Source organism: Aptenodytes forsteri, unplaced genomic scaffold (assembly GCF_000699145.1).
Source record: "Aptenodytes forsteri isolate BGI_AS27 unplaced genomic scaffold, ASM69914v1 Scaffold229, whole genome shotgun sequence".
NCBI classification, from domain to species: Eukaryota; Metazoa; Chordata; class Aves; order Sphenisciformes; family Spheniscidae; genus Aptenodytes; species Aptenodytes forsteri.
In genome coordinates this window covers 3759501-3775654 of record NW_008795863.1, presented here as the reverse complement: position 1 = coordinate 3775654, position 16154 = coordinate 3759501, and the positions used below count along the sequence as shown (strand labels likewise).

The following is a 16154-nucleotide window of genomic DNA, read 5'->3' as shown; positions in this document are numbered from 1 at the left end:
CAGTAGGAAAGCTTTGTACAGCCTTGCAAGGAGGTTTAATTTCAATGCATTGCCAAGAAGTGAATGGCTTTTCTGCTTCTTTGAAGCAACCATGCTTTCCTTGACTTCTGCGGGATCGACCTGAAAAATAGTTCCCTATTGTCAGTAAAAGACAAGGTCTGATTGGCAGTAAAAGATTTCTACTAAGTTTTCAAGTTGTTGTATAATGTTCACACACGATGATTTGCTTTGCTTTCAGGCAGGTGAGCATCTTGTTTGATGGGTGCAAGTACAGTAACATGGACTGAAAACTGAGTAGTTTTAAATCCTATGATGGAATGATAATCACTGCCTTAAGGAGGAAGCTGTTTCTTTTTTACTTCCTTCCCCTCTGTGCTCTAATTATACTCTGGTAGCCGGCCGTTTGTATCCTCCAGGCAACAAAACAGAAGCTGGGAGTGCTCGTTTCAACAGAACCCCTCGGTGCAATAAATTGCCTGGCTCCTGGAAAGCACTGGCCACTGGCTGCAACAGTGGGCGTCCTAGAGACAGGATCATTTGTGGTCCAAGTCCATTGGTTTCACTGGAGTTACACCAGGGGTAAATTTAGCCCTCTCGGTAGTCCAGGCAACCCCAACCTAAGTGTAAGGATGTTTTTAAGCTATTTGAGGGCTATCACTGTGCCTGGCATGGGCTTAAGTTTAGCCGTGCTTCTTGCGAGGGATGCAAGGGCAATAGAAACTTTTAAAGTTCATTTAACGTTAGCATGAAACGTTAGTAAGATCCACGAACTGCAACATGAAGAGGTCGGAGCTTCCAGGAACATGAGCTAAGCTTTAATCTGTGCTTGTGGGTGTCACATCCCTGCCGGAGACCGGGCTCCTCTTGCTCAGGTGCTGTAACTGCCGTTGCCCTCGCGAGTGCCCTGTCAAGGGAGCTGAAGGAAGTACACAAAACTGAAGTACCATCGGGTCACGGGAGTCAATGTCTAGTTTCAAACACTGTGGCAGAAATTCTGTCCCCGCAAGAGGGAAATGTAATTCCTCGCACCCAGTGGGTGGTAGTTCCGGTTTCTCCACAACATTTAAAATCCGGAATAATAATTAGATCCTCAGTTTCAGCACAGAGGAAATTTTTTTTTTTTTTTTTTTAATGTGTTCTGCCATCCTGGTCTAGTAATTATACAGAGATGTCAGCTGGAATCGATAACGAAGGCAAAATTTGGGAATAGCAACAGGATGTGTTGCTGCTATTGATCAAAGGCTACGGGGCTGGTTTTAAACACTGCTCCTCTCTTTGATCTTTTTTTCCTATTGATTGAACACAGTAGATAAACAACCGTCTGTATAGCATGAGCATTTATTATGGCTTTTAAGCTGACTAAGGACAGCTTTGAATTACATATGAGAGTTTAAATGGTGGTTTTCTAGTGAGTGCTGTCTATAAAGACTTCACTTGCAGTGGCGATACAGTTTAATTTAAACATGGTGAAAGGAAATCTTAACTACAGGCATTCTTTTTCTTTCATATTCAAAAAGAAGATGAAATATTGCAAAATTGGTTACAGGAAAGGCAAAGGTTTTTTGTTTTTTTTAATATGTAGTTATGTATGTAGTGCTCTCAACAAACTGTATTCTCTTGTCTTGGCACTTTTTGAGACATTTATGTAAATTAGTCAAGTGTCTTAAAATGTGGATACAAATAGAACTACCAGGTGCAATCTGGTAGTTCTGCAGTCACTTCCAATGAAATTAATAGAAAAATTTCCATTGACTTTTTAATGAGTTAGATTGGACCCTGGGCTGTCATTGTTAATGTCTCGGAAAGGTCAGGATCGATTTCCTGGCATCATTTTTTTTCTCTAAGGAGGCTCTTTGCAGTTCTATGGGAGACATAGTGATATTGCTATTCCTCTTCCTTGATAATTCTCTGTCTAATTTATGTTCTTCTACCTACCATCCAAGGCTTCATGGAATAGCAGAGACAGACTGAAAAATGCAGGTTTTTGGGGAAGTTGTTCATCTCTTAAATGCCTAAAATAGTATTTCTGAGTAATGTCAAGTTTTTCTCCCCTCCCCCCACCCCAGAGTTTATTTTGATTTTTATTCTAGTACTGTACTGCTGTTATTTTTTCTTTACTGATTTGGGGGAGTGGGGCGTAAAAAAAGACTGTTCCTGCAAATGGAAGCAGCCTGCCACATTGCAGTGCAGAGAACAAGTAGTGTTGCGTTTAAAGTAATGCTGTTTCACCGCAGTCCAGTAACACAACCTGCGCAGGGATAGTTGCACATCTCTGGGGATCCAACTCTTTGGATTCCTCCCTTTTCAAAACCACCTGAAGCCTCTGCAAAGTTTCCACCAAGCAGGCTTGTTTGTCTTGCCATGGAAAGGTTAGTTCTACCAAGTTAGTGCTGTCGGTGTACTAAAAGGTTGGTGTTAGTAATCTGTTTTGGAAGCATGCTTGGGCTGCCCTTGCAACAGATCTGGATGAAATTGTTTCTCTGGTTTTGCTGGGTAACGCACCATGTGTTTGAAAGCGCAGGATTTTCTTGTACAAGTAAATGGTTATGCTTGAAGTACTGCAGTCCTTGAAACAGGAATATAAAATCCACCAAAAAAAATACAAGGCTTGGAGAGAAGGGAGTGTTGGGAAGGGGACCAGGGAGCTCCATTCACAATGCTGACAATTGAAAAGGATAATCCATGTGCTCGCTTTTCTTCTGAAATGTTTGACGTGCCCCACTTGCCACTAGAGTATTTAATTTCACAGATTAATATTTGACTATTTCTTCAAGTGAAGTATTGATATCTAGGGACTCCTGAACTCACTGTTGTGCCTTCCTTTATTTTCAGGATACTGGGGTTGGGAAATCGAGCATTGTTTGTCGATTTGTCCAGGACCACTTTGATCACAATATTAGTCCTACTATTGGGTAAGTACCATGCATAAAATCTTTTTTCTTCTATATATTTTTTAACTTGCTGCCCTCTGCTGAGCTCCTTTCTTTTCCTTACTTTCAAGGCTCTGAATACTGTGTATCTTTTTTTTCCTCCAGTTTATCAATCTCACTGAACCTCCTTTAATGGCTTTCAGCTCATGCTACCTGTTTAGAGAGTTTGGGGCTGCCCCAAACCAGGTCTGCTCTGCTCTCCCTGTTCTGGGAATACAGAGGGGGCCTCAACTTAACTATATTGGAGCATAATCTGTTATGGAGAGGCTGACAGAGCTCTGCCATTCTCCTCCTGTGAATGGTGACTCTTGAAATAGCCTCTTCTCTGTGGCTGTCCAGAACCACGCTGTACTGACTTGTGTTGGGCATAGCCATGACTTCCAGCTGTTCTGTTTTGTTTTTCTTCACCCATCTTACACCAAGAGATTCTTAGATGTCTTACTTGGCTGGTATCCTTTTCTTTTTGTCTTGTCAAGAGCTTCCCACTTTACATTGTGTTTTGGTCATAGGACCTTAGGATTAAAATCACTTGAGTTCCCACTGGTCAATGAGGTATCAAATCTGATCCTTGGAGCTTAAAGAACCAAAACCCCACAACCCAAAGAGGCTGCGATCTGCACAATGACCAGGACACCCCATGGCTGAGTAATGGCAGGAGAACCGTGGGGAGCCCTTTAATGTACCTACGTTGTGTGTCCTGCCAGGCTGGGCTGGAACATGGACAATGTCTGTTCCCAGATGTGGACATCCTTTCATTTAGGTTTAGGACATGTTACATTATCCTGTCTTTCTCAAAATAGGGACAACGCAATTTAAACTAAGTATAATTAATTCACACCTGTTCTTCTTTGGAAACTGCCAAGCTTCTGCGTGTCAGACCATCAGAAGCCTATTAGTCCTGTAGTTGTCTTTAATTCCAAATTTTTTTCTTTTAACATCTTAGGACAAATCTGACAAGTCCAACGTTACCTGGAAAATTTTGAAAATTATTGATTTCATGTGGGAAAGGAAGCTAATATGTAATGTTCACAAAGGAGTAATTTGGGTGGGAAGGGCTGATCTGGCTTGTGTGTTAGAGCTGTTTTAAATCGTCTGTGAAGGGTTGGTATTGATTGCTCTGTGTTTTTAGAGGGTTAGACATCTTCCAAAGCTCTGCCTTCCGATGCATGAGTCTCAGCTGGAAGTTGCACATTGAAGTTCCAGGACAATTTTGGACTCCTGAATGTAATGAATAGAGAAAAATGGATGGAGAGAAAGGAAGCATGTAATGAATAACATTACTGACTGAAGGACACTTGCTTGCAGTGAAGGAATTGGTGGGAACTTGAGTGGTTCTTTACTTCTAAATCATCAGCAGCCTTTTCCCCAAGTAGTTGTTGTTGCTAAGTAAATGTCTTCTGCTCAAATGGAAAAAAAGAATCCCTTTAATTTTCATAATTATAATAACAGAGGGAAATTATTTTTCTATTTGAGGATTAAAATGTGAGGGCTAGCTTGCATGCAGGTGATATTACTTGTCTATATAGATAAGGTTCTTATTTTTATTTTCTTCCAAATTAATCAAATGTTTTAAATGTACAATCCTTGCAATCTACAGTAGCTGCTGCGGCTCTAAAGTTCCTGGTTTTGAAGCTGTAAAGTGTTGCTTAATGCTTTGAGAAGAAGAGTGACAACTGAAAGCACGCACCCTGAAAATAACCAAAGAAAATGCTGCTGATTTTTTTTGCCTTACTTAATACTTTTATAAGCAATGCAGCATTGTTACATTCAAGCAATTTGCAGGTGGCTGTAGAGGAGAAGTCTGGTGTATCATTCTCAGGAAATGTTTTGATCAGACATATGTCATTAGATGTCATTTGGTGCTTTTCTAATGACAGTGCATTGTATCAAATGCATCTTTATGAGCCAGGAAAAAAGTTACCACAACAGAAATTGTTCAGCAGTGTCTAGATAGGATGGGGGAAAAAAAAATCTACCACAGTTTGGCAGTCTCTCCTAGCCAGCTTTCAATTGAAATGCTGCCTATAAATTTGTAACCCTCTTTCCTAAAAGAAGAAAAATCACACTGTGAAAACATAAACAAATTGCATTTCCTCCAAAAATACAAGAAGCCACTAAGATTTCTTCATCTGAGTTGAGAGGGGGAAGAACTTTCTTCCATTTGTTCACCACGTGCATTCCAGCAGGTGACTTTTCTGTTCCCTGGTGATCCAGCCTCCTAGGTTTAACTGAAAAGTTGCACATTTGTTACCTGGTATGATGCTGGCTGATGCCTTTTTCTCAGGTCCATATCACCGAGAAGGTGGAGCTAGCCAGCTAGCAGCAGAAGCTATGTGTGAGCGGCAGGCGCATTTGTGTTCCTGGGCTCATGCACAAATGCCGTTTGAACCTCAGAGGCTTTTCCCCTCTTTTAAAATACATATATAGGTATCATATATTTTATCTGAGAAAAGGGAGACTTTCACTTCCCTAGGCATTCTGTCAAGATTTTGGAGTTTCCCCATATGCAGTCTAACCCAGCAGAACTGGCTAAGGTCTATGGGTTGCATATTCAAAGTGTCGGTCACGTTAGAAATTTCTGCTGCTTCCTTCTTTTCAGAGCATCCTTCATGACTAAAACTGTGCCTTGTGGGAATGAACTTCATAAATTTCTGATCTGGGACACAGCTGGTCAGGAACGGGTGAGTATTACTTTGCAGTATGTCTTTGTTATCCTGGTCTCTTCTAATGTGTTGGTGTACTTTTTCTAAGCCTTTCGTCTTCAGAAGACTTTGTAAGTATAAACCTACTGAATATTTGCAAGGCTCTGCGAAGCAGGTGGTCAGCAGTCACCGAGTATGTAGGTTCCCATTTAACAGGCGGGGAAAATGCAGAGGCAGGCTGACCATGCCACTTGCCTGAAAAAACCCAAAAACCTGGTGTGAATTGTCAGCCACTTTCCTCAAGACAGCTCAGGCAGTGCCCAAGTGGTCTCCAGCTCCCCTCTGGTTTCATCAGGTTTACATGTGGCAGCTTTTGTTGGTGTTGGAAAGTACTTGGCTTCCAGCACATGGGCTGGCGGGTGGTCTGAGCTTAGGTGGTGACTCCGGGGTTGTCCTGAGTTGGGACATTGAATATGGGCACAGGGTGCACCTGCTGTTACTATTTTGGAAATTAGCACCAGCAACCTGAACCACTTAGGGTTTTCGTCTTGATTTTTCAAGTGTGTGAAGTGAATTGCTCAAATTAAGTAGCTTTTCCTTTGGCTTTTCAAAAAAGCCATAACGGAGTTTGTGGGCATTAGTTCATATTGACTGTATGTAGGCCTGGTTGGTTATTTGTTTCTTTTAATAGCCTCAATGGCAGTAGTATGCAGTAATAGGCTGTAGAGTTCTCTTAATATATGCCCACATTTATCTTGAAGTTTGAAAGAAACGGAGAAACCCATGCACATGTTTTAAAATGCCTTCAGACTTTCTTGTGAAATTGCACTGTTCCTGTTCATAGAAAAATGTAGCTATGCTCATGTTAGGTTGGGGTAAAATGAGATGCTTATACAGGCTGTAATGTCAGTCCTGATACATCCTACTGTATTCTCCGTACCTCGTATGTGAATTGCAGGCAATGAAGATTTTTGCTGTTAAGTGCAGGAAATGCTTGTGCTTTTATTTACAATGCGCAGCATGATGTAAAGTGGCCCTGATGAAATCTGTTGACTCTTAGCAATTCAGTATGTTATTTATGACAAGAAAACGGATCTTGAAAAACATATTTGAAGCATAGCATAATTCCTTCCCTTGAATCTTGTTTGTTCCATTTCTGCATGGTCTGGAGCTGATAACTGACTAATTATTGCAAGAGGTAGCAAAGGTTCAGTTTTCTTTCCCATGGTTTGAGTTTCCTTGCTTATTCTCTCTCTCTTCCCTCTGCTTCGTATGTGAATTGCAGGCAATGAAGATTTTTGCTGTTAAGTGCAGGAAATGCTTGTGCTTTTATTTACAATGCGCAGCATGATGTAAAGTGGCCCTGATGAAATCTGTTGACTCTTAGCAATTCAGTATGTTATTAGAAAACAGAAAACGGATCTTGAAAAACATATTTGAAGCATAGCATACCCTTGACTCTTAGCAATTCAGTATGTTATTTATGACAAGAAAACGGATCTTGAAAAACATATTGAAGCATAGCCATAATTCCTTCCCTTGAATCTTGTTTGTTCCATTTCTGCATGGTCTGGAGCTGATAACTGACTAATTATTGCAAGAGGTAGCAAAGGTTCAGTTTTCTTTCCCATGGTTTGAGTTTCCTTGCTTATTCTCTCTCTCTTCCCTCTGCTGCCCTGCTCTGCTTTCTTTTTTTTTTTTTCCTTTTGGCTCTTTAGCACTCAAAACTTCTTGACATTTAGATATAAGTATTAATCTATTTCCCCACATAGTCTTAAGACTCTCAAAGCGTTTTCTTGAAGTAGGTGAATATTAATAAAGTCGTATTTACTGAACTAAATGATGCCTCATTTGAGGCAGGAAATCTGTGACTGAGCTCTGACTCTTGGACACAAAATCCATCCTTCCCATCTAGTCCCTTATGTTTCCGCTCAGTGGTTTTTTTTTTTTTTAGCTCGTCATTTTTCAAACATCTGCTTTCCTTTTTTTTGTGTGTCCAACAATGATGAGCAGTGACCACCACAAACCTTGTTAAATTGCTCACAGTCTATTACAGATAAGTTATATTACAGGTTTTCATGTGTAATCGTAAATTATAACCTCTTTAGGCCAGGGACCATCTTTTTCTTCTGTGTTTGCACAGTGTATTCCCAATCCTTCACTAGGACTCTAGGAAACTGGGGTGATACAGTAAACGAAGTTGATGGGTGTGGAGTGCTAGCTACTGAGGCAGACAAGTTTCCCAAGGTGATGTCCATACTGTTTCAGGTCATTCTCTGTCCTAGAACATCCCCGTTTTACAGCTAAACACATGATGCTTCTCAATAGCTTATTCACTTTAATTTGTAACTGGGATTTTGGTTACTTTGTCTTGTGTTGCTCCTTCTGATCTGCTATTCAAGAACAAATGTCTCCCCCTGTTAATTTCTTTCTCGTTATCCTCTGAACAACAGTGATGACCCAAAGCTTCCAGCCTACCCCAACCTCTGGGCCTGTTGCTGTTTTTCATAGTGTACTAATAAATGTCTTCCGAGTGGTGTTTCTGCTTTGAGAGCTGTTGTCCTTCCCTCGTTCTTTGTGATTTTTGTTGAGGTTTTATCTGCCGCTGCTGAAGTCTGGAAGTTTCGTCAATGCCCCTATTGTCTATACTGCTGATAGCAGTGTTTAGGACTTCCTCCTCTTTCAACATTGCCTTCGTTTGGCTTTGTTCTCCTAAACGCAAGGCCAAGCACAGGACTTGTTGGAGTTGGGGTGCTCTGTGCTTCCCCAGCTGTGCCAGCTGTTGCTGTGTCTGTGTGCTGATGTGGAGCCTTCACAACAGAAGAGCCCCAGGTGAGATTTAACTGAAGCCATACTCATGAAAGTTAAGCTCGAACCTTAACCATGGTAGAGCGGGCAAGCGGAAACAACCGCAGCAGCACTTCTGTGCTCCTCGTTCATGAGTTTCTCCTTTTTAATGAATTTTCTCCTCCTTTTTCATGAGTGTCTCTGGGCAAGAAACTGCCAGCTTGGAGAGCGTAGAGAAACCACTCTTAAATATCTTAGTCGCAAGCCCTTACTTAAGCAATGCTCTGTGAGAACGCGTGTGCCTCCTGGCCGCCTTCCGTCAGCTGGGAGAAACTGGAAATTCATGTGGCTGCTTCTGAAAAGGAGCCGTGTCCTGGGTGCTCAGAGAAGCCAGCTGGAAGCACTCAGCATCCCCTTGAGGCATTAAATCAACTTTCAGATAGCCACTTGTAATGTTGCAAGCCTTCAGAAGTGCTGGTCATTGTTGGGTTTAAAAGCTTGTAGGAACACCTGAGTTAGTTGAAGAACCTTAATATACAGGCCAGCCAGTCAGAGGTTGGTCATGGAGAACAGATAACTTCTGATTCATATGGATAATAGATATAACATTTTATTTCTTTTGTGTCAGGAAACTCGGAACTGTAGGCAGAGTAGAGAAGGAACCAGAATTGCCATTTTGTGGGAAATAACGAGCAAACATCACTTCTGCAGAATGACAATAATGCAGCAGAAAATGGAGATCAAAAGCGTTTCTATCATAGCCTTAGTGGGAGCGAATGCTCAGTGTGCTTCCCAGAGGAGACGCTGGAGAGGGGTATGTGGCTCTCCAGCAGCTCTCGCTGTGGAAAATTCATGTTGTACTTGATTACAAAAGGAGAGCGCTGCTTAATCCTTTTATCTTGTTTTTTCTTTTCCCTTTTTTGGGTAGGGAGAACCTTAAACTGGCAGCACACTTAACAAAATCCCCCTACTTTTCTGTGCCTAAGTACTGGTCTCTGCAGACACAGTTGCTTTGTGTTGGTGTGCTATCAGACAAGCTTGCTTTATTCTGGTTCTCAGAGTCACTTTCCCTCCACCCCACTATTTTCCAAATGTCACTTTTTTCCCTATCTCACTTTTTCCCCATCAACTTTAAATTGTTGCCGTGGACTTCAGGACTTAAATGCATGACAATTATGTTAGCAAAGATTCCCTCCCCTAAGAAAAGTCTCTTCACAAGTTAGTTAATGATGTTTTTATTAGCATATATTTTGGTTCATGGTGTCCTAAGTAGGTTCTAATTACAATGCTTTGTCTGAATACCTTGGGTGGCTGCCAGCTTTCCATTTTGCCAGCTGAGGAATATTGTAGCAAATAGTTAGGGAGCCTGACTAGGGGCCATGTTTCTAGGGCAGGAAAATTTATCTCTGTCCTTTTTAAATTTACTGTGTTGAACTCTGGGATTTTTAATTTTGTTTAATAGAAGGAGCCTCAATTACTGGAGCCCAATTCAAACCTTGATAGGAATTACCCTGAGTTGTGGGCTTTTTTTTTTTTTTTTTTTTTAAAACTGCTCCATTTCCAGGAAAAGGCTGACTGATGAGCTATCTACAGCGCTTTATAGCCCCCTCTTTTCTGAGTAACGGTAGTTGTCCTGGTGATTCAGAGACAGTGTCACAAGGTAGGGGGTGAAAATGCTCCTTGAGAGGAGGACTTGTCCTTGCCACAGTCTTGACTGGGACGTTTCCCCTAAGCTGAGCAACTTAATCACTGAGCTTATGGATGCTTCCTCTGAGACCAGACTATCCTGAGAGGAGTTAACACCAACTATCAATGACTTGAATTACTTCCGCAGTCAAGACGTGGCCTGAATTTTGCTCTACAGTTTTATATAGGTGACTTTGATGGCAGCCCACAGCTCAGTCAGTGTGGAGGTGGTTCCTTGTGTGTGGTGTAAGGACCTCCCTGCAGTGAGATACTGCTTGCGTGCTGCAAAGGTCAACAGGTGATTTGGCAGTACATGCGTTTGTGAGAGCACAAGTGGCACTAGAGCTAGTAAGTGAATATGTTATTTTTACTATTTTTAGAATGAGCGTAAAGCATGGTAAATCATTTAAGAGATGCATGTGGATGTGTTTTTTCTTAAGCTTCAAGAAACTCGTGGCATGCGTAGCTTGACAGTGAGACACAGTTTAGGTGTGGTGTCTTTTGTATCCTTTGTTTAATGACTGTAAGCTTCAGAAGGGCTGAGCACAGGTCACTTCTGTGATGTTGCAAACGTTTGTTTTCTGCTTATTTAAAATATCTTCAAAAGATTATCCTAAAATATTGGCATTTTTCCCTCTTCAAGAATTCTTATATATTTGAGAAAAATGCTCATTCTTTTCTCTCTCTCTCTCTCTCTCTCTCTCTCTCCCCCCTTCAATTTAACTAGCAAAAAATACCTGTAGGTCAGAGACAGACAGATCTTTCCTGATTTATTCAGCTCGCGAATCCTGAGAAGTGGAATCTCAGCCTTCAATCATGTAGGAAAAACTACCCAAGGTTATAAAATGCTAAATGGTATCTGATAGTGACTTTCGTGCATAACATTTTTCCATTCGCTCTTTGCCAGCTGAGAATGTCAGGAATTTTGTATCTCTCCCTGTGCCACTTCTTGTGTTAGGATAATCTCTGATGCTTCTGTTTTTTGCCTTTGCTTCCCTCCACACCCTGATTTTTCTGTTTGTTGGCAGCCACTGCCTCGAAGGTGGCAGGAACGGGGCATGTAAATGCCCAGACTTGGGCAAGTAGGGGCTCCCAAGCTGCGGAATAGGTACTGTTCATGGTGCACGGACCGCTTCAATGAGCTCGTGCAACCCAGTCACAGTGGTGGCAATGTCTGGCTCTTCCCCCGTGGGTGCTTACCTGATCCACGGAAGCAGTTAAGGCACCTCTCCTGAACAGGCTGGTAGTAACGTGTTTCTGGCACTGGTCTACCATGCTCTTCACCACGAGAACCTCAGCAGTTCAGGTTGTAGGAACGGGGGCCAAAGCGTGAGGAGGAATGTGCTTCAGGTGGGTTTGGGGACAGGACTGAAGGGGTTTGTGGGGGTGACGTGGCAGGAAGGGCCAAGGACAGGAGAAACAGGACACCCAAAATCACCTGCAGAGGGGCTGGGAATGGACTACTGAGCAAGGGGACCGAGGTGCATGAAGGTCCTGGTCTGGAAAGGTAAGTATGTGTAATAGGAGGGGGAAGGAAGTTGCAGAGCTATGTCACTGCCCGCACATGTAAGTGGCTAGCAGAGAGCCAGAAGCTGTGGCTGTCCTTACCATTAATGGCACCCAGATAAAGAAAGGGTAAGGATCTCTGACCTTGAGAGGAGCCAAAAGGTTTGGTCTTGGCCACTCAGGTGCAACGTACATAGTCAGAGAGCAGCTTCTCAAGAATGGGAATGAAATCTAGTCAAATTATTACAGCTGTCAGGAAGCAAATCTTGTGCTGCTATGCACCTGCAGATGCTTGAAAAGGCACCGTGTGGAAAAACCCTAGTTGAATTCAGCCCTTGACACGAGGAGGTGCATAACATGCTGAACGCTGGTCTGATTCTGCTTACTCTGTGCATCCTTACCCTTTCTGCCATGCTTGTCGGCAGAATTCCAATCCTTTTGCAGCAAGAACAAGTGATGTTCTTTACAGTCTAGGATGGTAAAAGCAACCCAATAGAGGATTTGTGTGTGGGGGGGTTGTTGTTGCTTTTGGTTTTGTTTTTTTTCCTCTTGGCTGTGGCATTTGGAAGAGACAGCCCTGCTGTGGCAGTAAGCCAGCATTGGGTGTAGCGCTACAGGATGGTGCAAAGAGATGCTGACAGGAATTAGTGTTCCCTGGTGTGCCTGGCAGATTGAATGAATCCAGACTGTCTTCAGCAGCATTTTTCAGCCTTTATATAAATAGGCAGGAGTGGTAGGTTTTTATTTCTGTATTTTTTTGGCCTCTGTTTTGCTTTCTAAACCAGCATTACATAACACATGGTTAAGAGACTTTCACTACCACAGCTCAGGTGTGATTTACGTTGTGTTCCCTTGAATTTGTTTTTCTCTTTTAAGTATTGCGATATGGCTACCTGTGGGTTTTTCTTCTTCCTCATTTTGTACTGTTAGTACAGAGGAAATGTGAAAAGCATTACCTATAATCAAATATACCCCTCCATGATGAGATGCACAGGAAACAGCAAGCAAAATCCTACAGACCTTTTTAAATAGGTGGTAAATTCCTTAATGGCTGGTTGGTTCCATTTTTCTGCCCTTTGCAAGGGCAAAGCTTCTGTTGACTTCAGTGAGATGGCCAGATGAGGGGTTGCAGAATCCCAAAATACTCCTGGAATCAATGAGAGCTGCTCTGGTTATGCTGAACTTGCATTTGCAACACCTAAGACTGAATTTGTCCTCTGTGCTGCAGGGCTGTACAGTTGTAAAGGTTGGACAGCTTCTAGTCGGATCCTGAGAGAAAAAGGGGACCTGTTTTCAGAGGAAATTTCATAATGCGCATGTGACCTCACCACTTCTTCCTTAGTGGCAGAGATGATGAACCGCAAGTGCAAAGTGGACGTGTTGGTAGAGGAGCACGAGTACGAAGGTGCTCTGAACCCAGTTAGCATTGCACCTGTACTTATGCGGCTATATGGGTATGTAGCACGCTGTGTGGCGTGCTCTAAGGAATAGAATCTTAAAAGTCTGCATGAAGCTACACAAGTCATTGATTTTTGGTTTTTGGCATGTCTTTGATAAAGTAAGTTTCTTATTTATATTTTGAATGGCCCTTTGGGCCTGGCTGTAGCTGTTGAATTGGAAAATGTACCCTTACAACTTAACTATTGCATTGCATGGTTTCGTGACCTCAGCCTCACAAGTTGTTATCAACCCTTACAAAAGCAGAACAGGCCTAATGAGTGATGTTGGTCTATTAGACTGTACAAAAGAATGACAAAGGGGATTTAATTTTGCTTTTATTTGATATTCTGTGCTGTGATAACTGGTAATAGTTGTTAATAGTGTACTTTCAGTTGTTATTAAACGATTTCAAATGAGTGATGAAGTGGGTCAGTATTTGCAAATAGGCAAACTTTTTGTGGGTACTGAATGAGAGGCACAGGACTTCAAATTTCCACAGTAGGTGAGCTGCTAATGCTTGGACATGACGAAAAATTTCTTGACTGAAAGAGTGGTTAAACATTGGACCAGGCTGCCCAGGGAAGTGGTGGAGTCCCCATCCCTGGAGGTATTTAAAAGACACGTAGATGAGGCACTTAGGGACATGGTTTAGTGGGTGGTGGTGTTGGGTTGACAGTTGGACTTGATGATCTTAGAGGTCTTTTCCAACCTTAATGATTCTATGATTCTAATGATAGTTTACTCATTATACAAAGGCGGGAGGTATTCCCAGTGCCTAGAACGACATGGTGGGAAACGGGGATGAAATTCAGTAGTATAAGTAGCAAGTCCCTCTACCTTTTGACTCCCAACAAAAATACATGCTGTAAAGTTGTAGGTGATTTTTTTTGGAAACAGAGGAGGAAAGCCACCTGTGAATGTATTTATTGGTTAAAGGATGATCATGTGTGTACGATGCAGCCGTAAGAAATGTGCTACATGTTAGGGGAAGTGCAGTTAAGGCTGTTTTATAGCTAGACTGCTGCATACAAACCTGGTCACCAGCAGTCAGGAAAGATGAACTGAAGCTGGACCAGGCGCAGAGAAAGGCAATTAGACCCTGCTTTCTTCCCATTACCTTATCTTCAGACTGGAAGAGCCTGGTTTAGCAGACTGGCAAAGTTAAGACTGCAAGACTGTTCTATAGTCATATTTCAGCTAAAGGTAAGCATTGATGCTTCAATTTTAGTAAGTCAAAGTGCAAGTAAATTATAAGTAATTTAGTAATTAGGAATTCAGAATTTTATTAATCGACAAAATAATATGATCCCCGTAGAAGTATCATGGAAAAAAACTGCAAATGATTTTAGGCTGGACCTTGATCAGCTTTTGAAACTGGTTAGGAGTGTGGTTATTTGTGATGGTGGGAGCTGATAGACGACTGTTTCAGGTCTGTGTTTCCCTGTTAGCCCAAGGTGATGTGAGCTGCTGCTTGGCTGCAGGTAGGGGTGACATCTGCCAGAGTGCTGCTCTCGGCTGCGGGTTATGGAGGGGCTGACTCCCCAGAAGGTTGGGGTTGTGACCTGGGTGTCCGTGTGGCAGAGCCGGGAGTGGCTGCCTGAGCGTTTTAGGTGGCCCTTCTTGAGAAGCAGAGCTGTTCTCATGCCAAATCTCGAACTGCTCCTGTTTCTCCTAATTTTCTTGGGAATTACTGGATACAGAAATATTGAGCTATAAAATCAAGGTTATAGACATTGTAATTTATAATACAGAAGGTAGTCCCGTGAGATTTAATTTTGTGAGCTGATTTTTTGTGTCGCTTGTTTTGGGCATCTGTCCCACATTTGGTCCTTGGCAGGTGAAAAATGTGCACATTAGTATTTTGTATCCCTTTAATTTTGCGTGACTCTCTTTTTCCAGGTAATTAGCCCAGAAAAAGGTTCAAGAGGACTTTGCTTTTGGGCACTGATTTAAAAGAAAAAAAGGAAAAAAAAAAAAAGAAAAAAGCATCAAATAAACATAAGTATTTGCATAAATTTTTTACTAGTATGTTTGTGATATTGGAAAATCCATGCTCATAAAACACATTCGTTAAGAGTCTATTATTAGATCATGAAACTTACTCCGAGTTACAATTTTCAACCCCTCTTGATTCATTCAGTGTTGCAAAAAGTCTTTTCCTGTTTTCTTGTGGACAACTGTGATTTCTTATGACTGGGACATAGTGTATCATCATGTTTGTTTATTAGACAGTACAAAAGCATGACAAAGGGAATTTAATTTTGCTTTTATTTGATATTCTGTACTGTGATAACAGATAATAGTTGTTACTAGTGTACTTTCAGTTGTTATTAAATTATATCAAAGTACTTTTTTTTTCCTCACAGGCCGTAGGAAATAGCATTAAGATGCATTGTAATCCCGTTTTGGTCACTTTGTCCATTGTAAAATATGAAATCTTGAGTGTCAGGTTTATCCAAATAGGAATATAAACTTACATGCCAGATGAAATCTATCACTTGATATTAAAAAAAAAACAAATCCTGAAGCTACGTGCCCAAATATGGATGAAACATTTTCTCCTCTTAAAAGGCGTTATAGCTAAAATATTACTGTAGAATCATGAAAGAGGAAATAACTGTCCTGTCAGCTGAGCAAGTGAATAGATTTTCAGTAGAGTAGGGAGGTCATACTTACGTGTTAACAACAACTACTGAACCTGAGTGCCTTTCAGAGGCAGTTGCCTTTCCGAGCCTAGCTTGCTGTGGTCTTGCCTTCCCTCTTTCCAAGCTTGTGAGGAATTGGAATATTTAAGTAGATTATTTTGTTTTAAATAGCAGAGGAACTGCATTCCTCCCACATGCTGCGTGTCTGGTCGCCGCTTTTTATGTTTCTTGACACAAGGAGCAGGTCAAGCATAGTTTGACATTGTTTGGCGTTTCTGTTACTAAAATGCAACACACCGTTGAAGTGATTAATTAATCTCCAAAAATGTTGCAAAAGAAGTTTTCTTTGTTTCTGCATATTACCTGCACTGATTTAAAATTATTATTGCTTCCGTTATAGGAAAAAAGGAGTAAAACTGCTATGGCAGTAGACTGTACCAGCAGAGATGTGCACAAAGTAGTTCTGCAGAGCTATTTGAGTGTGGTCTAAACTGATGTGAATCTGGCTTCTAGTGGTC

General features: G+C 41.7%; 1 protein-coding gene across 1 annotated transcript in view; it reads left to right on the top strand.

The window, feature by feature from the left end:
- Positions 1-2503: 2503 nt before the first annotated feature.
- Positions 2504-16154, top strand: part of RAB31 (RAB31, member RAS oncogene family) — a 45833-nt gene continuing 32182 nt past the window's right edge. The window contains exons 1-3 of the mRNA XM_009284138.2: positions 2504-2536; positions 2833-2912; positions 5530-5611. Coding sequence (XP_009282413.1) covers positions 2504-2536; positions 2833-2912; positions 5530-5611 — 195 coding nt within the window. The remainder of the gene's footprint in view (positions 2537-2832; positions 2913-5529; positions 5612-16154) is intronic.